Here is a 23971-nt window from a genome sequence, read left to right as displayed (position 1 = left end):
CCGCAGTCTAATTTTGAGGTATTGATAAGCTGGGAAGGAACTGAAAAAAAAAACGGACATAAAATGATCACATTCGCTTACAAAATGTGGTGGTTGTTGCGGTCTGTGCTTCTAGGAAGGCCCAGCAGACCTTACATTTTTAAAAACCAAACTTCTAAGATTGAATTGCACGCTTTGTAAGCCAGTACAGCTAGTATTATTTCGCCGTGCCAGGCTAGGTCAGTCATTGTTTGTGTCCCTTTTGTGTATTTGCTCAACTGCGCTTTTGCATGTCCTGTTGCTGCTGCTGAAACAACAACTAAATGTTACATTGTTGCGCTGCAATAAAGAAAGGATTGCTCGAAGCGGGCTCTCGTAAATCTGACAAACGCCACGACGTTTGGAAAAACAAAAAACAAAAATAAATGTCTTGTGATTTCCTGCCTCCCCACGCCGCGGGCGTGTATAGCTGCAGTGGGGCAGCTGCCCAGTGACCCGCCTCTGCACCGGTGATATAATAATTGCCATGACCACATCTGCCCTGTAACAGCAGCAGTCTGGGCGGGTGTGACGTCCCTGGCGCGCGGGCGGGGCCTCGTGCCGCCGGCCAGGCGCGAGCGCCGTTGCGGTTGAGGCCCGTCCTGAGGGGAGGCCGTACACGGGGTTCCCCCCCCCCCCCCATAAAAAAAGTACTACTTTACTAGCACGGATAATACAGCAAGCGTGTCAACAATCAACGCGGTCCCTGCTTTTGTGTCCATTTTTCACTTTGTTGCCAATAACTACCCTCTTCTCCCGCCGGCAGCGCTACTTCACCCTCCGGACTTTCTTATCGGCGTCCTGCCGAATGAGTGCTTGTAAGCTTAAAACCAATAAGACTCTTACATAATAATAGAACGTTTTGTGAATATATATATACAAGAAATGTGTTATTTTACGTGAAAACGTTCTTCCGGCTGCGGGACGCCCCTCTGCCGCCGTCGGGTCCCGGAGGGCGCGCGCGCGAGTGAGCCGGGGGCGCACGCGGTGGAGGAGGGGGGGGGGGGCGGCTCGAGAGGACCGTGCTGCAGCCCGGCGCTGCTCCCAGCAGCACCAGCAGAGTCCACTGGGGCCGTTTTCATCGAGGCCTGGTGTGATAACCTGGACGCAGTTAGGGAAGAACACCCACTACAGTCTTGTGAGATGTAACAGAGGTGTAGTCCAGCGCAGCCTTGCACTAACGGTGAACGAGGAGGAGAGGGACTGTTTCCACTGTAGTGCACATTGGCTTTAAACTGCGCATGCTCACTGAGCAGCGTGAGTGCTGACCAGCAGCGCCGAGGAGGCCGGCCTGCTGCCTGGCCATCCCCGGGGGCCTGACTCTCGGCGTGCAGGCAGAGACCCGGCCCGGAGTCGCCATGCGTGTTTCTGTGAGCCATTCACAGACCCCTGCGCCCCTGCGTCAGCTGGCCCTACCCGTCCGCCAGTGTCCAGGAGAGAGACTGGGGCAACTGGAGAGACTGGGGTGACAGGGGACACTGGAGAGATTGGGGTGACTGGGGAGACTGGTGTAACTGGGGAGACTAGAGAGATTGGGGTGACTGGGGAGATTGGGGTGACTGGGCAGATTGGGGTGACCGTGGTGACTGGGGAGATTGGGGTAACTGAGGTGACTGGGGAGATTGGGGTGATTGGGGTGACCATGGTGATTGGGGTGACTGGTGTAACTGGGGTGACCATGGTAATTGGGGTGACTGGTGTAACTGGGGTGACCATGGTGATTGCGGTGACTGGGGAGACTGGGGTGACCATGGTCATTGGGGTGACCGTGGTGACTGGGGTGATTGGGGTGACTGGTGTGACTGGGGAGACTGGGGTGACTGGGGAGACTGGGGCTTTCCAGCTTCCCTCCTGAGGGCCGCAGGGGTGTGCGTGCGAGAGTGGGGGCGAGCCCGGCGAGGAGAGGCAGCTGCAGGCTCCCCACCTGCCGTTTCCATGGCAGCCCTGCGTGCGCTGACACGGCTCCGTCCTGCCTGGCCTGCCGCCGGAGTGCGGAGAGGGGGGCCCGCTCGCACGCAGAGCACGCCAGCCCCCCGCGCAGCCTCGCGCAGTCAGAGACAAGGACGCCTCTGTGTCCGGAGCCCCTGGACGCGTGTCCCTTCTTCTGGGGAATCTCTTTAGGCCACGTTGGTGCCACTTTATTTTTGCAATCATAATTATTATTATTATTTTCTAATACATTGACATTTTAAAATCTGCTATATGCTCGGCCTTCCCGCATGTCCATCGATTAATCGGCCCAGAATCGTTTTTTCACCTTTAAATCCAACATGTCTACAGCACGGAGGTGACATTGGCACAGGGAGCAGATGGATGGGCCAAGCCATGATTACATGTGTCCCCCCCTCCCTCCCCTGTATGAAAACTTGTGGGTTTCCCAGCTGTGTCTTTCAGCTGACCCATCTTCTGCGTCGTCGCTGCTGCATCGTGAACCAGCTTCGGAACGCTCTGTGAAACGCTCCAGCTGGGGAGGCTGGGTGGGATGTTTCTCCTGGTGAGGCGTAGGGCTCTTTGGCATTGTCCTCAAAATATTCGCATCCTCCTTTCCAAAAAAAAAAAAGGTTAGCGAGGGGGAGATTGGTTTGTGGAGCAGGGAGCAGGGGGGGCGGGTGTCCTGGTTTATCACAGTGCTCACCACCTGAATGTGGTGCAGGAGTTTAAAAGCACAGTGGCTTCTCGCCCTCCTACCATTTTTCCAGTCTTCCAAGCGGCCACTTTTCTAACCAAGAATTTCCCTGCCTGTCTGTCTGGAACCATCCATTCCCGGAATGGGGAGACCGCGATCTCGGCCGAGAGGGCCCCGAGCACAGACAGAGCCCACGTCCACGCCAGGGCGAGGGGAGAGGAGTGGGAGGTGGGGGAGACGCCCCGTGCCGGCTGCGGCGAGCCCACGCACGGCCGGAATCTCGCCCCGTGCGGGGGACCGGCAGGCGGTGACGGTGGCGCGGGTCCGGCGGACACCCCCGCCAGTGAGCGCAATAGTTCAGCCCGCAGGAGAGCGAGCAAAATGGCGGCTGTGAAATGGATGGAGGACGAGAGCGAACAATAATCAAGTATCCCCATTAGCGTGCTTGCTGTTCGCGTCTCCGGCAGCGGAAAGGTAGGTCCTTAATCCCGCTAGAGCGGCTTGACTTTCCGGGATCTGGACCGGGCTGCGCCTCCCCGGTTGCGAGCATGCCGTGTCTTGTTGGCTGGGTCCCTGCTTTGGTATGGGGGCATTTTAATGGACACGGTAGCGCACAACAACAGCGTGAGGCGGCGACAAGAGCCAGACATATCTGGTGCAGTTGGGTGGACGGACTCGGCTTCGGTGTCGCTCCCTGCTCATGCATGAGCCCCCGGATCTGGGGTGGGGGGGGGGGGTGGTCAGTGGTGCACCCCCTCATTGTAGCAGCCCGGGGCCGCGTAAATGTGTGATCTCCTTCAGCTCAACTTTGAGATCTTTTTTCTTTTTTTCTTTTTAAAAAAAGAGAGAACTCTGCAGCCACGCTCTTTGAAAACTTGACGGTTGTACCCTGCCTTGTTGTACGTGGCTGTTGTGAGAGATCACCCAAGGCGATGCCCACCTCGCGAGCCGGAGGTAAAGAGCCTTTTCCGTGTCGAAACGCAGATTATTTTTCGTGCGTGTGCGGCTAAATTTCGCCGCTCCAGCCGGTGGGGTCTCAGTTTTGACACTTCAGACCTGTGAAATGATAAAAATGTCTTGGCCATTCTACTGGCCGTCCAAGGTCTGTTTTGTGTTGTTGTTGTTGGGGGTGGGGGCTGTACCCGAGGCTTGTGCAGTTTGCGTTGTGCAATTTGCTCCTCTCGTGTGCCAGCAGGTTCACACCTTGACAGTAGCAGGTTTCCCCATATTGCACATGGTTTTCAAAAACTGAGACAAGCAAATCTTTTAAGATGTATTTTCTTAAGCACTTTGTATTGGTCCCTTCCATTTTTTTGGGCCACTTTTACGTGAAAACATAGTTCCCCATCAAGGAGTATTTGAAACCAAGAACACGAGAATGTTGTACATACAGCGGACTGCTATAACTTATCGTGCTAATGAATCATTCTTTGCATTTGGTAGATAGCTTTAAGGTATTTCTAACAATTGACAATACATCAGAAACTAGTTTTTTTTATAAATAGGGCTCTGTAGTTGGTCAGTTAAAACTTCCTTTAATAAAAGCTGACAATTCACCTCTTTATATGTATAAACCCTTGATACCTAATGTTCTTGAACAGGGTGAAGTTGAACTGCAATGTAATAGGAAGCAGATTTCCTGGTATAACTACTTTTTTTAAACAAAAAAAGTAGGAAGCATTCTTTTCCAATTAGTGCTTAATCCTCCTGTTGTTCTTCTCTCAGTCAGATTTTTTTTTTATAATTAAGTGCCCATTAATTAAGACATTTTCTAGTACCTCAAAAAAAAAAGACTGTATCTTAAGAGATTAAAGCTTCCCCCAACTCCCCCCTAAAAAAAAAAGTGTTTTTATGGTCAGTGACAGCCCAGAGCGTTTGGACGCAGCGGGGCGTGAGTGTATTAACGCTGTGTGAAGTCCAAGCTGGCCAGACGTTTTCTCTCAGCCTTGCTCCTGTCACATGGGAGCGCTGTAGCGACTTGGGAAAGCCATGAAGGTAAAGAGAGGTGAATTATTGTCAATACGGTCTGTGATGGTGGAAGGGCTTCATCGAAGCCGGGTGTCCTTTGGGTTAGTGTGACAAATCCTTTAGCTATGGATCTGCACAAAGCAAGGGATTCCAATCTGAAATAACAGCTGCCCTTCCCAGGCGCCGTACCTGTGCGATGGCATGGTGCAGAGCGCTTGGCGCTTCGTTTAGCTTCATTTCCTTTCGGAGACATCCTTAAAAAATGCCCGGGACCAATTGAGAATTGCTCCCTGAGCCGTTTGATTCCCAGTCAGAGGAAGCAGGTTGGGACAAAGTGCGTTCCACTCTGTTTAACTCTGCACCTGCGACTAAATGCCCATTCCGCCTCCCTCTTATCGTAAGATACCTGTTTCAGATTTGCCATCGGCGATCATCATGTGAGCAGGCCACCCATATCTCAGTCCTGCCACTTCAGCTCGGAGAGTCAAGGGTGAACTCCAGGCAGTGATTAAGAAGTCATGCAGACAGTTTTAGGGTATTGCCAGTGTTTCATCATGAGTCACGGAAGGTGCTCTCACATTGGCCCAAGTGCAAATCATTGTCATTTGGTAGCGAGAGTCAGCTTTTGATATGACGGACGCAATTGCAGCTGAAGCCCGAGGTGAAATCCGTGCCCCTGGGAAGGGGTTAAATGCCACAGAAGGAACGGAAGTCTGCTGCCTTAACTGCCTTTCCTGGCTCGGAGCGCGCTGCAGTTCCGTGTGTGTGCTGTCTGCCCTAAATGGTCTTTCCTGCCTCGTGTGGCCCTGAGAGCCGTTTCCATGTGCTCGGCGCAGTCGCCCTGCGGACTGGCCTGCTCCCGGGGCGTGCCCGGCCAGGCGTCGGCCGAGTCCCTGACGCGCGCGGGTGCGCCAGAGAGTGGCAGGGCGTTGCGCTTCAGTCCTGACTTTTTCCACTGGGTTCAAGCTACAGAGTAGTCCCAGCAATCGAACCAGCTTCCTTCGCCCTGGCTGGGAGGCTTGTGCAGGGGCCTGTCTGTCGAGGTGTGATATCTGGCCTGGATACAGATGGGGCGTGAGCATCATGCGGTGTGTCTCCCCGCAAGCTGGGCCAGTCAGCCGACAGCTCCTTCTCGGTCCGAACCGACGCCTTTCGTCTCCAGGGGTGAATCCTGCGTTAAAGAGGAGGTTTTCGCAGGGCCTGTGAGCGGAGAGGATCAAGGCCCCGTGCCAGTTGGGAAAGGGTTACTCCGGGTGTTTCAGAGAACAAGCGCTCATTGCTGACCTTGGCACCCAAAGAAGATAGCGTGTGCAAAATTAAAGATTAGACTTCCCAGCATTCAAAGCAAAAGGTTTGTTAATGGTGGGAAAACCTGTTTTTCCCTTTTCCTTTCCGGCCCAGAGACGCCACAGGTCACTGCCTTCAGCCTCTTGACTTATCAGTCAGTGACTTTAGGACAAACCTACAGGAAAGCTTTGGGAGGTTGGAGGATCTGTCTGCTGTTTCCAGACTTGTTGGGCAAAAACTGACATCTCTGCGGCCCACCTGATAGTTTTTCACAGAGGCTCTCAGAAAAGAGGAAGAGTGCACCACACAGATGAGCTAAGCGCAAGATTTTTTCTTCAGGAGCTCTTACCTCTAACAAATAAATCTTGCCCGATATGTGACCCTCGAGTATTTACTAGCACAGAATAAATCTGGGGAAGGCTAACGCTGGCACTGAGGCGATTGACTTCTCTAACGTGGGAAAACCACGAGTGCAGCTCCAGTAGTGGAATGCAGTGCCATTAGTTTGTGGTGACTGTGAGATTGAAATGGACCGCAGCCACGGTTGTGGTGCCTCTTCATCAGAGGGGTCGCCTGTAAGCTGTGTGTTTCTGCTTCATTACCGAGACGCAGGTTGTTGTGAAACTATAAAAGACTAACATTCCTAATGAAGGCCGTATTCATAATACATTGAAACACAGGGTATGTATTAGTTATTTATTAGCTGTGACAGGTAATCAGTACCCAGCTACGCTTTCAATAGGGATTTCCATTTATTGTTCAGTGCTTGTGTCAGCCATGAAGAGCTCCGACATGTGGCTCACAGGTGATTCCTCAAGAGCAATTAAGATTTTCCATGGGTAAAACGGGACAGGTGTGTGGACTTGGGATGCCCTTTCCGTTGGCAGCTGGAAGTTAAGGAAGAAAGGATGAGCCCAAGTCAGGCGCTGGGGATGGTGCAGAGGCCCGGTAAAGACACGGGAAACACTTCGGTTTACGTCAGGCCCTCGCGCCGGCCTGGCTTCAGCCCACGGCTCTGCTTCTCTGGACGTGTCGGCCTCTGAGCTCCGAGGCCTCCTGGGGTGGTAAATCAGAGAGGTGGCCAAGCCTGTTCTGTTTACCAGTTAAGATGAAACGGGTTCCTTCTGAGCGTGTGCATAGGTTACAGGTGTAGTGCCATCAAGGTGTCCCCAGAAAGGCTCTCTGGGGAGTGTGTCATCCCCTTTTTGACATACTGACAGAAGAGCTTTTGATGTTTGCCTTAGCAGCAATCTTCAAAACGGTGTTCAGGATTGGTTCATTAGCATAAGGATGCATACATTCACATTAGAGTTGAACATATGTCAATATGGTAAACACTGCAGTGAGTTGCATTCTTAATGTTGGCAAATGACTCACTAACCGGTGAGAATCAGGAATGTTTTTTATTGCGTTCCCCTCATTAAATCTGCTGTAGGAATTTGTTAAACGTACTTCAAAGACGCCCAGCTCCCATCACAGATGGAACTCGCTCCAGAAGATAAGTTATCTGCTTAAGTCGGTCCAAATATGATCTAGATGATCAACTGGACGTGTTGGGTAATCACTGACTTGATTTCTGCCATTGATGGCAAATAACACCGTTATGGTACAGATGTCCGGCTTATCGTACTGTGGAATAATGAGTGCTGTTATATTGATATGCATATCATGATGGCTAAATCACAGTAATTTAGCTGTGTTTTAAGTTTAGCGATCATCTGTGTGAACTTGTGTGTATTTTGCACAGAAGGCAGTGTCTATCAGGAACAGCCGCTATAACGCTGTAGTATATGTAGTCATGCAAAGGCCAAGTTGACCAGGTTTTCAGTTGCTTCATTGTGCGTTTGGATTGTTTCCTTCCTGGGCGGCATGGCGTTGTGGCAGTAAGCGCTGCTGCCTCGGAGCTCTGGGGTCCGCGGTTCAGGACCAGTCGGGGGCCTTCAGTGTGGAGTTTGCGGGGAAGGTGCTTCCGCGCGGTTCCTGCTCGTGGCCTCAGGGTCGTGCTTCGCTCTTCTTTTTGAAGACGTCTGCTCGGTTTTCTTTTTTCCGGCGCCTTCGAGGCTGGCGAATACCTGTATCGGTGATAACCTCCGGCTTCTCTTGCGTGGCCGGTTCAAGGAATGTGTCTTTTTGCTGTCTCCTGGCTTGGGAGCGGCCCCTGCCACAGGTGTGTTTTCCAGGCGGGCGCCGGGAGTGTTCGGCGGTGGGTCCGGGCACGAGGCTGCGGACGAGCCGGTCCGTGAGCCCCGGTGTGGAGAGGAGTGGTTTGGCAGATGCATTCTGTTCCCGGGGAGCCAGTAGCCAGCCCGGCGCTGTGAGGCACAGTGCCTCTGTGTCGGAGCGTCTGCTGGCTTCCGAGGAGGAAGAGCGACTCGCGCTTTGGCTGGAGACCATTCGAGCTCGTGCCGGGCGAAGGATTGATTGGTGATTGAGCTGTACAGGACTGTTGTCAGCCGGTACGCAAACACTTTCAGGAACAGGGTGTGAGTGCGGAATAAAACCTATCAGACTTCATCCAAAAACAACTGAAACGGAAGTTCAGTTGTTAAAATCTTCCATCCTGTCCTTCTCTCCTCATACGAATCTCCACGAGCCGAGTGACCGGGCAGCGAAGGGATGTTGCACCAGGCACCGCTCAAGGACTCCAGCGAGTGAGCGGGGATGCCTGGGTACTGGGCCCTTTGCTGGGTTGACATCAGCGCACTCCAGGCGTCTGTTGCCAGAGGAGCAGAGAAAGCAGCTCGTCCTTCTCTCCCGGGGCCCCTGGCACCAGGCCGGTGTCTCATGTCCGACAGTGGCGTGCGCGATGTCGCGGGCTCGCGGTTTCCAGTTGCTTTGCCTTCGCCTGTGTCGGAAGGCGCGTGTTGGACGTTTCATTTTAAAACTTCAGTTGGAAAAAAGTACGGAAAGAGTAAGTGAAAGGATTCAGATATAAAAGTGGATATACTTTGGTAGCCCTGCCCTGAAGCTTCCTAATAGCAGGCAGTAGCTGCTAGTATATGCTTTCTTCCCGGGCACATGGGTTGAGAGAAATTGTGGAGAGTCGGGTACAGAAACTGGCAGGTACAGTTCAGAGATGTTGTGTTGGATAATAGGAACTACATTTCCCATAATCCCACCGGATGACTTCCTGAAGAGCATCTACATCACTGCCTGCCAGTGGTGACATCCTGCCGTGCTTGGTGGCTTCACCGGGCGTGGCCTGTTGTCACAGGGGTGTGCTGCGAATGCACTTTCCTGGGTTCCCTTAATTTTAAAGGTTTATTTTCCCCAAAAAATAGAAAATGTTTTCCCACCTGGTAGCCTGAGCAAGGACTCTGCTCTGCCTTGCCGACTCATCGCCTGGTTGCACCTTGAATGGACTGGCGTCACCTTGCAGCATGTGTGATGTGAACAGTGTGATTGTACGATTGACCTGCCTCCCACCTGTTCCTTCGACTCCCCTTCAGGCACATTCAGGGATAATGGGCCTGCCGTATCATCATCTTTACTTTGTGAAAAATAAATCTTCCAGTATTTTTAAGTTCCACTTACAATTCCATTTTGGCTCACTCGGCGAACCTGGCAGAAGTATTCACACCGGCCTGTGGCATCCCCTTTTGTGAAATTACAGAATGATGCAAACTCATGTTTTAGACATTTTTTATTCAGGAGCTGCATGCTCGGAGGGAGGTCCTCTAAGGGTGAGATAAGGCGCAGGACATGTCGGCAAAAATGAAACAGAAAAAAATGTCATAAATTGATTTCATAAGTATTCAAAACCCGTGAGCTCAAGATTTGGTGGAAGCATCTTTGGCAACAGTTGTGGCCGCAAATCTTTCTGGGTCTCGACCGTCTTTGCACCCTGGCTTGTTCTTCTTGTCAGGTCTGCTCACGCTCTCTCGGTTCGCTTGGGTAGAGCTCATGGACAGCAGGTAGCTACTCTTTCCACCGATTCTCCACAGCATCTGTGTCAGGGCTTTGAACTGGGCCTCTCAGGGACACTCGCTTTCCAGTCCCGAAGCCACCGCAGCGCAGCTTTGGCCTTGAGCTTTGTCTTGCCGAAAGGTGAATTTTCAGCCTGGTTTTAGGTCTCTGGTGGACCGATCAGGTTTTTTACTTCTGCTGCATCCGGTTTCGCTCAGTCTTGACGGGCTGCCCCGGCCTTGCTCTTGAGAAGCAGCCCAATAGCGTGCCGCTGCCACCAGCGCGCTTGCGAGAGGGGGTGACGACGGCAGTTGTTTCAGATGTGCCTTTCTGACGGATAGCGATCGGTTAGCCTTGGGGCGACCTTAAATCGGATCCTGCCCCCGTCCTCTCTGGAGTGTCTCAGGGCTCAGTCCTTTTCCAGAATTATACTGTATGTTGCCATTAGGCCAGGTTTAGCAGAAAATATGGTGTCGTACAGCTTGCTCTTCCAGTACGACTCAAACGCCTTGAAGATTTATGGTGTGGATGGCTCAAAATTATCTCCAGGTAAACAAGAATAAGACTGAGATGGTTTTAATCGGCTCTGTCTATCACATCTGCATAATTAAACTCTCTAAATCGCACTTTTGGTGACAGAAATTGTGCCCTCAAATTCCTTTGGCAAACCTAGGGTTTTTGACTGTGCACTTGTGATTTGAAAGATAAGGAGCAATGTCTGCTCCACATCTTTCTTTCATTTTCATTTCATTTAAGATGCGTTCCTCCACTTACTGATGTGAGAAATTTGTTCATGCTTTTATCTGCTCAAGGTTGGACTGCCGCAATGCCTTGTCAGCCGGTTCACCCAACAAACGACTTCAGAAACTACAGGATGTCCAGAACGGTGCTGCTTAAGTGCTGATCAAGGCTAGAAAGTCTGAGCGCATTTCTCCTGTGCTGGAAAATCTGCAATGGCCATGCAGTGTCTCTTGCAGGACAGACTTTAAATTTCCCTTTCTGCCCTTCCAGGCGCTACATGGTCTGTCTCCTGTGCACCTCCAAGAGTCACTGTCCCCACACATCCCAGTCGCTCGCTGGACCCCGCTGGACCCCGCTGCCTCGGGGCTCCTGGGGACCAAGCCTGTTCAGAGCAGCCCCTCGTTTACTGATCATGTTTAAAATGCAGCCCCTGTTAACGATCTTAAACCTTGCCTTAAAACGTATGTGTTTTTGATGGCAATTCAAAATCTATTTCTTCTTTCAATTTCACATTTATACATGGGTTCTATTGTGTTTTCTATTTACCGTACTTTTTCATGCGTTTATTTATGTACAGTACCCTGATAATGCTCAGGATTGAAAGGTGCTAGGTCAGAATTAAAGTGACTGATTTATTGAGAGGGTGTTGACTGGGTGATGTGATGAGTTGTGTACACTAGACGGAACGCTCTGCATCTCGCCCAAAATGTTCCAATATTGTCTCATCCGAGCACAAAACGGATTTTGCATCCCGTCTGCAGTATCACTTAAATGCTTTGTTGCAAACCACTGACTCTTTCAAATACATATTCCAAAGATCATATTCGGTTTCTTTGAATTTTTATACCCTTCTCCTGATCGGTGCCCTTATACAACATTATCCTGGAGTGCTTTTGAAAGCTCCTTTGTCTTCATGGCTGAATCTTTGTTTGAAATGCACTGGCTGAAGGACCTTGCAGACATGGATGTATTTATTCTGAGATCATTTGAACTACTATTATTGCACACAGACCAAGGCCACTCAACTATTTATGTGGTGCATTAATGTAATTTGTGCACATAAATTAATTAGTTTGCCACATTGAATAGTTAGAAAACTAATGCAATCAGGACTTTTCCATTTCTTTTTCATATCAATTATCTGTTTACTTCCTGTTGTTCTGAATGAGTGGAGCAGGCTGTGTATAGAACACACATTAATGGCTACTTCGAAGTGTCAAGACTGCAAAGTTTAAAGCGGTAAAATGCGATTGCTGTGCCCGGGTCTGAATACTTTTGCAATAAATCAGCACAATAAAGCTGCCTCTGTCTTTTTCCGACCTTGTGTATTAGTTTCAAAACACAAAAGTCACCTTTTAACGCTTTAGGCTTTGCTGTGTTGGAGCTCCTGATTTCATTCCCTGCAGGGAAGACAGCTGAGTGTTCGCAGTCTCAACTTTGAGCAAATAAATGTGCACTCTGTTTATGTCGGTGTCTTGAGGATCTCCTCCCTGCCATGCTTCTTCAAGCTGCAGTCAGTAGGCAGGCCGGTCTTCACGTGAGGAGCAGTCGATGAGCTCTCGTCATATTTGGCATAAATGACTAGTTGGTTAAGGGACAAGGTGTAGGTTTGTGTGATGGTGGAGGGGCCGGCGAGCTCGGTGGAGCTGGAATCCTGACGTGTACAGTGCTCCGAGACGTGTGCCGAGTGTGATCCCCGGTCTTCACAAATTAAACGCAGAGCCGTCAGCGACGTCTTGTCACCGACGTCCTGCAGATGTTTTGCTTCCCCAAGAAACTCACCTCACGTCAGCTCTCAGAACACAGGGAAAGCAAACGCCGCTGTTGGCATGTGAAGGAAACGCATTTTCCACTCTTTTTATAACCTTTTTTTAATGTTTGGAGTGGACCGGTTTCACATGTCAGATGATTGCAGTTGGTTTCTCACAAGTGTTGAAAATGCAAATTCAGTGAACTGCCTGTGCAGCAGCTGTCTAGGATTTTGATTTTTAAACCTCAGTCATACATTTATTGGTGACTGAAAAGTTAAAAAATAGAACAGTGTGCGATTCTCACACAGGCTGCTTGAATTCTCAAAACGAGCACGCGTGTGCGGTGTGGCTGTACAGCACGCGCCGGTTATAGGATTGCAGTTCAGAGGCGTTGCTGCTCATGGAGCTGCTCCTGGTTGAAAAAGAAGGTTTGCAAAGTGTGAACCGGTCTGTCTGACACTCTGCTTGTACATATCTAGGAGCTCTGGAAAACAACAATCTAAACTTGAGGCATTGGCAGGCAGTTTACGCTGAAAGCTGTTTCCCGACCCTGTACTCGGTGATCCCTGGTCCACTGTTCCCTTACCTAACTCCTCCGACAAGCATCATGAGGTGATGGAAAGCAGATGTTGGTCAAGGCCCTCTGAACCACTTGACTTGAAGGCTCCTGCCGAATCCTCTTGGTTGTAAGACTTGCGTAGCCGGTCGTCATGTGTTCCCTCAGTTACAGACCTTCCGTCTGGAATCTCACCTTGCTGTGCTACACACGCCAGCTGCCACTTGGTGGCAGAGTGTGGCCAGTTATCTCATAGCTCTTCTGTAACAGTACGTAGGCTAGCCCACAGAGGTGTTAGCAGAATGGTAAATTAAACTTATTCTGGGGGTCAAGTGGGCAGCAGATCATTCTGACAATGTAACTTATATTATAAATATAAAAGCACCATGAGAGCCTTGACATTGGAATTTCAGGATGTTATTAAGTGATTTAATGACTGGGCTTGACCCCTGTGCATTTCTTGTATAGTAGAAAAGGCTTTTTGGACGTTTATTGCAAAGTCTGTGACATTATAACTTTAACTGTCACCCAAATGTTTTTTTATGTGAAGCAGTTTAGGACCAAAAACCATGAATTGTGAAAAGATTGTTTTCCCCGGTTACGAATGTGTTTTAAATAACTTATTGTTTTTGCTACAAAAGGTACATTGGTACTGCTTAATTGCACACCGTGGCAGGCAGTTGTGATGAATTATCGCACAGCTGTCGTAATTATCATTGAAATGCATTAACAGTCTCGTCAGTAGTCTTAAGGTTATATTAATTCTAGAATGAACTGGAGAGTCTGCATTTTACTTGTATATTTATTGTTCAGAAATATACATGTAACTATTTATGAATGTTGTCATATACTGGGAATTGTCACTAACTGCAGACAAACCCTCCATCAAATATTTCTCATGTTAAACATTATTCACTTGTGCAGTTTGGATGATGTGTTAATTATTGGGTCGTTTAAACAAGAGGCTTCCTCCTGGACAGGAGACAACATTCATATAAATGCACAGAACTGGTTCAATAAAACATAAGATCTCAATGTTTTATTTCCAGGTAATCATTTGCTGCAATAAAATGATCACACAGTGTGAGAAGGTACCCAGCCCACTATCAGAATGCACACAGGCTGGTGTCTGCCTCTCCAGTGAGGGTCCCGCACACTGAAAAGACGAGCTGCTGAGGTGCTGGGGAAATGAGGATCAATATACAGTAGCCAAGGCCACGGGGATGGTCTATTGATGTCGGAGGTTTTCACACTTTGAGCACCAATTAACCAGAATTTAAATTCATGTGCCTCTATTGATTGAAAGGATTGGGGCAAAAGTTTGCTGCTAAATTGGTAGCAAAGCACGTAAACCTTTGGCATTTTCTATCGAAGTTGTAGTCGAAGAACATTTTGCTCATTAATTTTTCAAGAAGCAATCATTTATTCTTAGAGTCTGAAGTGGTATTTTAGAAACTTGCTTCTAGAGAGTATAGGTTAGGTGCAATTAAGTTTGTGCGCAGCGGACACCTGCTGCTAAACGCATGCTGAGTGAAACTTGGCATTCAGAGACCAGTGTTACAGGTGCAATTAGTAAAACTGCCATTAACCTTGTGCTGCCATGCAGTCCCAAAGACATTTTTTAAAACCTGCTTTCGAAAAACAATTTCTCGTGTAAAACTCCGCAAGGAATTTCTCCTGGGGGGTTTAGAAGTGAGTGGCTAGCAGAGTGTGCAGAATCGTGCACAACTTAATAAGGAATCGTCAGATTAGGTTGAGGGGGAGGCCATGGTCATTCAGTAATTAACATAACTAAGAGTTAACGCTTTAAATGTTGCATCCCATTAACCAGAGCAGGTTCTCTAAATTGCAGATCCTTCTGAGCACGGAGTCGCTGAAACAGCATTAAGAAACGACAGTTGTAATCCCGAGCAGTGACATTTAGGAAGGAATATTAAAGCTGTTTTGTTAGAGAAGCGTTTTTTTTTTTTGCCTTGGTAAACAGAAAAAAGCTCTATGGTCTATGGTAAAAAGCTTGAGGGCTGGGGTTTTGGTCCGCATGTCAGTAGCATATTAGAGTTTTTATTGAAAAGGAATTAAGAAACACAAACCACACACCCCCGGCATCATTCTGAAGTCTGTGTCTGTTACCGGATGGCTGCTGCTGCCGTGTTCCAGCCCTCCTATCCTTGTGTAATTGGGAGTCCTTTGAAGAGCAGGGGTCTCTATTAACGGGCACACCTCTTTTGAAATGCAAATGCATGTTTAATGCACTCAGGAGCAGAGAGCTGGTCAATAGATAATTGGCAAAACCTTCCTGTGTTCATAATTACACGGCTTACTCTCCCGTACATCTTCTGCAAGAAGCAGTGGCAGCTCTTGAAGTGTGCGCCACAGGAAAGACAGATTGCTGCATTGTACTGGGAAGGTGAGGAGCCCTCTGCTGGTTAGTCACTTGTAGTGCAACTCCTTTTTAGATGCTGTAGCACCACCTCTTGTTTGCACTGTATTCATATGGCTTGCCATGCTGCAGGTCAAAGGTCATAGATTCTGAATATAAGTCAAGACGCAGCCCGTTTCCTTTTGACAAGCTGTATATGGATAAATTATGGATCTACTAAAATACAGTAATTCTGTTGTACTCATTGGCATCCATAAGGTGCTTATTCTAGATGTGCTGTAACTGGATTCATTTTTCACCATGATTATTATTTATCAAAGATATTGCATTCCATTAAAGAATGGCGGATATAGACTGGAATTTTCCTTTGAATGTTTTAGCTTCAGTGACTTCTGCTGAAATCAGAGCAGGCTGAGTTCCATTTGTTAAAATCTTAATTAGTAGCTCAATCAAGCTTATTTTAAACAAAATGGCAAAATGTACGTAGCAAGGTAGAAGATATTAGTGTAGACAGCCAAGTGTTTTTTCCAAGTGTGACTTTGTAATTGTTGAGATGTAAACTAAATAGATGTCTCAGCACCAGTAAATGAAACTCTCGTTATAAGAAAAAAAACTTGTTAACAACTTTAATGAGTGTTGAATCACAGCTAGAAAGGAAACTGCTGGTTATTTGCAACTGTAGAAAAATTATTCATTTTTCAAGATAGTCATGTGTGAAGGACACCTGCAAACGTTGTCGCACATCGTGGAGAATTAAGCACATTGACTCTCCACCATTTTACTTAGCAAGTCAGACCTGTTTTGTATACATTAATATGCCTCTCTCGATCTTGATGACTTATTGACAGTTTTCCCTTTCATAGTAACACTGGTGCAAAATTGTGCCATGTAGAATTTGTTTTTAGAATTTCGCAAAAGCAGTGCAGGAGAATTGGCGTCATTCATGGAACGCCTCGGCGTTGAAACAGCGCGTCCTGCTGTGTACACGTGTAGCGACCAGCCCTTTGTCCTTCGGATAAGGGCTGAAGGTGGGAGCTGCGGCCAGTGCCTGAGGGCTCTGAACGGGCCAGTCGGCGGTCCTCTGCTGCCACCAGACTTTGCCCCCTCAGTTCAGCAGCAGTAGAAGCTCCATTTCATCCTTTTTGTGTTGGGTGAGTGATGCTGCACATGCCTGCGCCCTTCAGTGCTGCCCAGTCAAGTCCTTTTCTTCTTTTTACAGCGCCTCAAGAGGGCTCATCTGTTTATTTACTCGATACAGCCTAATTGATCCCAAATATCCTCAGTCTGTTTGTTGAAGGAGATCTGAGTGTTTGAAAGGCGACTGTTGGCTAATCCCAGCTCTGGACTGGCTTTCTCACCAGGCAGCTTCCTGCTGTAGAGTGTTTCTGTGACAGTTGTGTGGGTCAGACGGTAACTGGCAGTTATGAAACCCTTCCGAACTGTGTAGCGTAGGGTTCTCAAACGAAATTCCTGGAGTGTCCAGTGTCTTCTAATGTTTTACTACCAAGTTTTCAGTTACGTAGTTTCATTATTTAATTAGCTGCGCAGCTGTTACACTTCTAACTGAGGTGATTTATGGGTAACTGTAAAAGTCCTTAAGAAAAATCCTATGTGCTTTTCTCATTTAGAAATGGTTCGGGTGAAATGTGTAACTGATCGCTCCAGAGACACTAGCAGGGACGGGCCCCGAGACTCCGGGTGTGTCGTGTGGCGAACCCCTAGGCTGTCTCGTCACTTCTGTTTTTCGTTGTGGAGTTCACCTTCTCTTATTCCTCATCATGGTGTTTTGGGGAGGGAAGGAGCACCAATAAAAGCCAATGACCATAAACATGCAACAGTGTTCTGGATAATACCGCCTTTTGAATTTTCTACATTTTTACAGGTTTCAAAACGCTCTTGAGCAACATTGTACATTGTGGGGAAAGTTCCAGTGCCTGCTGCTCTCCTGAGTTTGAAAGGAAGACTGTTGAAATAAGTGTCACATGCATGTGAAATTTAAAACCGGTGCATTTTTAAAAGAGCAGTTTTATACTAACAAAGCCTTGTGAAATCCCGATCAGACAGGCATTCTTAATCCGTTTAATTTTGAAAGGTATTGTGTAAAGCTTCAAAGTTTATATCGTTTAATCCTCCCATGCTCTACAGGCAGCAAATTAGGCCATGTCAGCATTTTGAACAGATATAATCTACTCTGCGCACCAGAAATCCTCCTTCAAGACAACTGCATAGGCTCCTTGTGAACTTCGCGTTTGATGTTCCTGCCTGCTCTTGAGCATGACTTCTGTCTTAGCTGAACTGTCACTTGTTCGCTGTCCCCTTTTATCACAGGGAATGTATCTCGTATCTCTTTTTATCAGCAGAACTACAGTCGGCGAGTCAAAAGAAAACTGTATTTATTTCTTGCCTTACTCTGATGGTTCCTATAGCAGTCCTGTGAGTGAGAAGTTCATTGTCACATTGTGGATGGTTTATCTGAGCAGCATCTGAAATCAACCCGAGACTGCTTCTGTACACCTAGAGTTGTGGGGGTGTGGAGCAGACTTGCACGCCGAGCAGTGAATGCTGCTTTACTAGGACCCTCTGTGGAATCCATGATCGGGCATCACTGGTTACCTTTCACAGTTGTTTTTACCTGCCAGTGTAGCTCTTGGGTCTTCTACATTTTGCCTAACTCTTGGAATTTCTTTATTCTTGGTCATTTTTGAAGGCCTGCTTGGATTGAAGACTGCTGCTGTTTTCCATTTTAATTAGGTTTTTGTAGCTTACTGAATCTAATAAGCAGTCTTATTAACCAAAAGAGCTCCAGACATCCGACTGCGTAATTTAGTTCTTCATGCGTTCTTCTGCTCATGCCTGGATTCACCATTATCATCTTGCTGGTTCGGGAGAAAGACTATCCGATCTGCACGATTATAATAAACTGCTTTTTCAAAAGTGTTTTTGCTCTTCCCGTCACGTGGAGGACAAATCGCAAACCGAGCACAGGGAGTCTGAAGCGTTTTTGAAGAGTACAGAGGAAGAGTGGCGTAGTTGGTAGAAAGTAAAAATAGTTTTATGCTGTTGCTTGGAGTAAATTATGGCTGGCAGGTGGATTCAGTTACGAGCAGATATTATGGCAGACAAATTCCATTGTCTGGGGTCACACGGTGCTTATTTCCGGTTAACATCACGTGTTCTGAGCTTGGAGTTGTCCCAGGAACAAGAATCCCAATCCTAAACCTTTTTTCTGTGGCGTTGTTGATCTCCTGTTTTGAACTCTGGACTGGCTGATTCACAGCTTTTGAAAGACGTTGCTCTTCTTTCACTGTTTGAACTGCTGCTGTTTGAACTGTGAGCTGGACAAGGTAACATGATTTAAAAACAAACACATTTTTTTTTGTCTTTCAGTTCATTTCACTTGTTAAAAACCAGTGTGGTCCCAGCCACCATCTTATTTTCCATTTGGTAAATTTCCACGTTGCCTCGAACGGTGCTGGGCGGCCATTGTGTAGAGTTTCAAGCCGGAGTGTTTCAGTTCTTCCTTTGTTACTCGTCAAGCAAGCCAGTGTTTTGCTGTGGGTCTGGCTGTGCTCCAGCGTTCATGAGGCTGTGAGTCCTGCAGGTCTTGACTTGTTTAAAATAAAGACAGAAGAAACCTTCTCCTGTTAAATTAGATTCTCTCCCGACAGGAGGACAGATTTGGAGTTGAGCGCTCTTGTTTCGGAGACCTCTCGCAGCAGCCCTGCAGGGGCAGGAGCGGTTTGCTCCGGAGCCGGAGGGTCTGAGGCCAGACTCGGAGCCCAGGGATCACAGGGACGGAGCTGACTGCCTCCCTAGCATCTCGCCCGTCTTCACTGTAACTGCGCCTTCAGCAAACCTTCAGAGAAAACCACTTCCCCTGGCAATGAAATGTTGTCTTTCAGTTTTGAAAGTCAACCCCAACGGCAATATTAAAACTTTTTTATAACTCACTAGCAGGGTCTCGTTTAGAATATTGTGTGTATCTCCTGACTTCCTCTCCTGTGGGACCTTTCTTAATGTTCTTAATCATGTGTACAGTTGTGGTCCCCAGGTTATAGAAAAACATAGAATCGGTCCAGAGAAGAGCAACCAGATATGTTTCAAGGCTTATGGGAATGTCCCACACTGACAGGCTAAAGGAACTGGACATTTTAGTCTTGGAACAGCAGATTACAGAAGATTACAAGGGGACTTGTTACAGGTATTCAGACTCCTGAAAGGTCTTTACAAAGTCAGCCCGGTAAATTTGTTCAAAACGAACAGTGGAACACAAACCAGAGGGTGCAAGTGGGAAGCTATATGGAAGTGCATTTAAAACCGAGGGCAGGAAGCACTTCTTTGCCCAAAGGGTTGTGGGAGTGTGGAACAAGCTGTGCCGCCATGTTGTTGAAACTAATACTCTGGCTTCTTTCCAGAAACAGCTGGGTGAGATAATCAGATCAGTTAGCTACTATCTACCAAACAGGCACGGAGGGCGAAATGGCCCCTCTGTTTTAGAACCTTTCTGGTGGTTTTTAAGGAGGTTGGGAAATTGTCCTTCAAAACCGGTGACGCTGTCCGTGATCGTGCAGGGGGGCCCCTCGGGGGGTCGCCTCTCCTGTGACACAAAGCAGGGTGTTTGCGGAGATGCTTGTTAGTCTTGGATCTCTACCTTGTGCCATTAATTTGGTGCAGACTTACCGTTTCTTACGGTTGCCACCTCCCTGTGGAGCATTTAGGAAACGTGAAGGACAGTTTCAGGTGCCCTCCTCCTTAATTTGTTTTTTATCCCTTTCTTCTGTCCCAAATTTGCGGTCCGCTGTTATGTGCTTCTGTACTTTCCTGAGACATTGCAGCCAGTTTGCCGAAAGCAAACAGAAGTCTGGAGATTTCTCAGCGTTGCTCCCGTGACGTTTTTTAAAGAAGATTTCTCTTCTTTTTTTTTTTTAAATGAGCGCCTGAGAGAAACGTACAATACGAATAAATGAGATGGAATTGGGTGAGAGTAAAGGCAGCCGTATCCAGCATTAGGAAATAAAATGGGGGAGAACCCAAGTTCGAGGGCTGACTGATTAATCTGTAGATTGATGTGAACCACAGACATTTCGTCAAGAGCCGATGTGCATTTAACTCCCGATGAAACATACATGAAATCGCCAGACGATATTATAAAGAAAGCAGCTCATTGACAGGTATTTTAATCATTTAATTTTAATGTTTGGGGCTCCTGGAGTTTCTGGGATGCAGAAAACTGCTCCACCTCCACGAGACCCTGCCTCTGCTCTGCATGAGCACCTGTAGTGAAACACCTCTGTGCCGCTGTGGTTTTCTCATTCCAGATCATTGTTTCTGTGTCCTAGCGTCATGGAAAAATAACAATCAGATTTCTTACATTAGTGCAGTTATTAAAGGGGTATAATTACTTTTACAGGATATTACTCTTCCAGTAACTAAGTTGCAGTTATTCTTATAGTTAAACCAGAGTTTGGGCAGGGCCCTGTTTGTTATTAATTTATTGTTCTAAGGCAGAAGTGTCAAACTCTTTTTTGACGGGAACAAAACAGAAGAGTCACTTAAACAGTAAATATAAGTGTCTTAGCTAGATATGTGTGGCATGTTTCTTAATGGCTTTCACAATTAATTATTCCAGATGTTAGCTTCAGCCTTGGATATCAGAAGGGTCTCGACATTCACGAGGGTTCGGTGCAGAGAACCAATCGCAAACGGTCATATTGACATGTCACCAAGTCCACCCCTAGACCACCTCATAACATACTACAATATGTATGGTTAAAAGACATGGATAACCCTCCCGTATATGGTAATTAAACTATGAATACATAGGCTTTAAGTTAATTAAAATAACATTGATCAACTAAAGCTAACAGTAGCTAACACTAGTCACAAGTCACAAGTAGTAACAATCTGCTAAAATCGGCAACGTGAATCCCTCTTCCAGATACGGAGGATGCCTGCACTTTCTCTCTCTGCCTCTGTGATCAGCAGCCTCACGCTAATGAAAAGGGTGATAAAACGGTGGGTGAGTCGTGTCCAGCTGCTGACGCAGAACGAGGAGTGTTCATTACAATATGAAAACAAGTCCACGCTGAGACGCGGATATTGGGTTCTTGGGCAGGTGGCAGGGAGAGGCTCACTCGGGAGTTAGATTCTCATCATCCTGCTGTGCTCTCCTTCCATTAAAGACCCTGGCAGCCAGACCGAATCGCGAATGTCAAGTTCGCTGGCGTTGAGTCCCTGCCGTTGCATTATGGTTCTGTAGTTTATTGAATAGGTAGAGCAGTTAAGAAACGTGGGTGGAACACAAGATGCCAGGCGCTCTGGGGACGGAGTACCGAGACGCAGGCCCAGGGTGCCGCGGGACGAGGGCGTGTCTTCGGGCGGCCGCTGAGCACACCGCAGCAGGAGATGTGGAAACGAGGCGTGTTCAGTTCCCGAAGGCTTCGGACGGTCAGGTTATTGCTGAGGATGAGAGGACGGGTGATTCTGCATAAGATCTTGTCACAAACAGCCGAACATGTGACCTCTCAAAAGGAGAGAAAATCTGTTATGTAAGTGTATTTTATTGTGGTGTGTGATTTTTTTTTTCCCATTCGTTTTCTACTGTAACACTTTTAGAAAGAGCTTACTTCTTCATGCGGTGTGAGCCGCTGTATCTTTTTAATCGTAGCAGGAGCCTTTCCTCATCTTATTTGATTTGGGAGCTGGAAGAGGATTCAGCACCGCCAAGCATAATAACTTTCTCAAGTTCTCAACCAGTTGGCAGCAATTGGCACCATTCCTGGAGGCGGCCGTTACCGGTGCTGTAAATGAGGTTAAGGAGAAACGTGAAGCACCTCTTTTCTTGATGAATGAGTACGCTGGAGATCTTTGGAACAGCTGCCCTCTTGAGTACTGGGCTTTAGTGTGACCGCACGTGAAAGGGTCTCCTTCTGGAGGCTCGCAGTCAAAACTCCTACGACCTCCGGAAGCTGTTGCTGGACAGTCTCTCGACACTGAGCTGTGCCGTTTGGACGAGGAGGAGTGTCTGACCCCGGCGGTCTTCCCTGCTGTGCCCACGGAGCTGCTGGTCTGGTAGAAAGACAACAGGACTGATTGCTGTCCTTGCTGTGCTTTGGCATGTTTGCATGCATTCTGACACACTGAATCAGCTCTATCCTTCAAGGCTGTAAACATCTCTCTCTCATCTCTCTCACCGTGAACCATGAGGAAAATACCACCACTCCATCGGATTGTCTTCCTCGGTTTCTGTGGTTTTGAAATTGAGTGTTCAGTACATTAATTAATAATATTTTTAATTATTGTTTATTACAAAGGAGAGCACTGTAGGGGTCAGGCGTTTGTTCTGTTATGAAATATAGCCTGATATATTTTTCCTCTTATGAATCCCAGCTCAATGGATAAACTCTTTTAAGAAACAAATAAGGCACTGCCTAATGTTCATGTCATACCGCACTATTATATACAGTAGAAAAGCTGTACTCGAGTCATAAACTGCTTCTAAGAATAAAATAGGAACAAGGAGGTGAGGACAACAGGATTTTTAATGTTTAACTTAAAAGTTCTTGTGATTGTGTTTTGATTCTATCACAGGTGTTTCAACATGGTACACTTAACTGGTTGTTGAAAACCAGAAACCTTTGTTTCTGATATGGCAATGGTAATCTTTCTAAGCTATGATGTTGGTTGGGGATTAATGACAGGCAGCTCATACTTTCTTTTTTATTATTGAATATCCCAGGATGCTTGCTCTGAGGGATTACAGAATAATTATGATAATATGCAATTATCACCTCATTTTTTCTGCGGTAACCTCAAGATGAAGTGTAATATGGGTGTTACTGCAAGTGCTGATAGTTTGAAGAAAAAAAAACACTGACATCTGAGATTCCCAAGTTGGGAAGACGTGCAGTGGTCTGCAAATGGCAGGCGGGATTGTAGAATGGGTGAGAGGAGTAGATATCTCCCCTGGAAGAACAATGCATTTTGTCTGCACCATTTACCTTCACAGGCCACGTAGCTCCCTTCTCCAAATCTGGTGAAAGCAAAAATAATTCTGGCATGTGCAGGTCTCATCAGGCTCCTGTGCAAACCAGGTTTTTGTGTCCGAGCCCGAAGTGATCAGAGATAAAGCTACAGATTTCTCGGTAAGAATAACACTTCAGCCAAGGAGCCTGTATTGCGTTCGCATTTCTCCTCTTGGTTTCCTGACATGCCAGGATTAGCTGTAATGAACAGACATGACTTTTTCGGAGGGGCATTATCGGTGGTGGTGCGGTGGCGCCGCGGTTTTTATGAATTACATTTGCTCTCTCCTTTGCGGCGCTCCATGGCAGAGATGAGCCTGGCGCTGGGGAGAACTGCAGGACATGATCTAAATCCGAAAGAAGTCGAGTTCCGGGCCGGTTAGCGGTGTGCTGCTCGTACTACAGCGGCACAAGGAGAGCAGATGAGTGTGACATCGTGGAGCTCGTCGCTGTGGTGTGTTTGCAGCGTGTCTTAATCACGAGCGCTTTCAAGCCCTGCCAACGTTTAAAAACAGTTGTGCGCTAAGTTAATTGTATAAACTGGAATATTAGAATATTACATTATGGAGTAATGTAATAATATGAAAGAGTAACCCCTTTACATTTTCGTTTATCACAACACGAAGCACCTCATTTGTATCAATTGCCTCTTGTAATTCTAACGTGTAAGGCTTGAACTGCTGATCACCGTTCCAAAAAAAAACGGGATAATCA

The 23971-nt window shown here is 47.3% G+C and overlaps 1 protein-coding gene across 2 annotated transcripts in view; it reads left to right on the top strand.

Moving 5' to 3' along the window:
- The first annotated feature begins 2799 nt into the window (after positions 1-2799).
- znf644b (zinc finger protein 644b) overlaps positions 2800-23971 on the top strand; it is a 32701-nt gene continuing 11529 nt past the window's right edge. Inside the window, exons 1-2 of one of the 2 annotated variants that reach the window (XM_088927784.1) lie at positions 2917-3118; positions 3489-3598. In XM_088927784.1, the coding sequence (XP_088783910.1) occupies positions 3577-3598 (22 nt within the window). In that variant the 5' untranslated portion in view covers positions 2917-3118; positions 3489-3576. Of the gene's footprint in view, positions 3119-3488; positions 3599-23971 lie in introns of both variants that reach the window. The other variant, XM_088927785.1, reaches the window with a different exon arrangement.

This window comes from Atractosteus spatula, chromosome 11 (genome assembly GCF_055471065.1).
Source record: "Atractosteus spatula isolate fAtrSpa1 chromosome 11, fAtrSpa1.hap1, whole genome shotgun sequence".
In the NCBI taxonomy this organism is placed as follows: domain Eukaryota; kingdom Metazoa; phylum Chordata; class Actinopteri; order Semionotiformes; family Lepisosteidae; genus Atractosteus; species Atractosteus spatula.
This window is presented reverse-complemented; position numbering and strand designations above follow the sequence as displayed.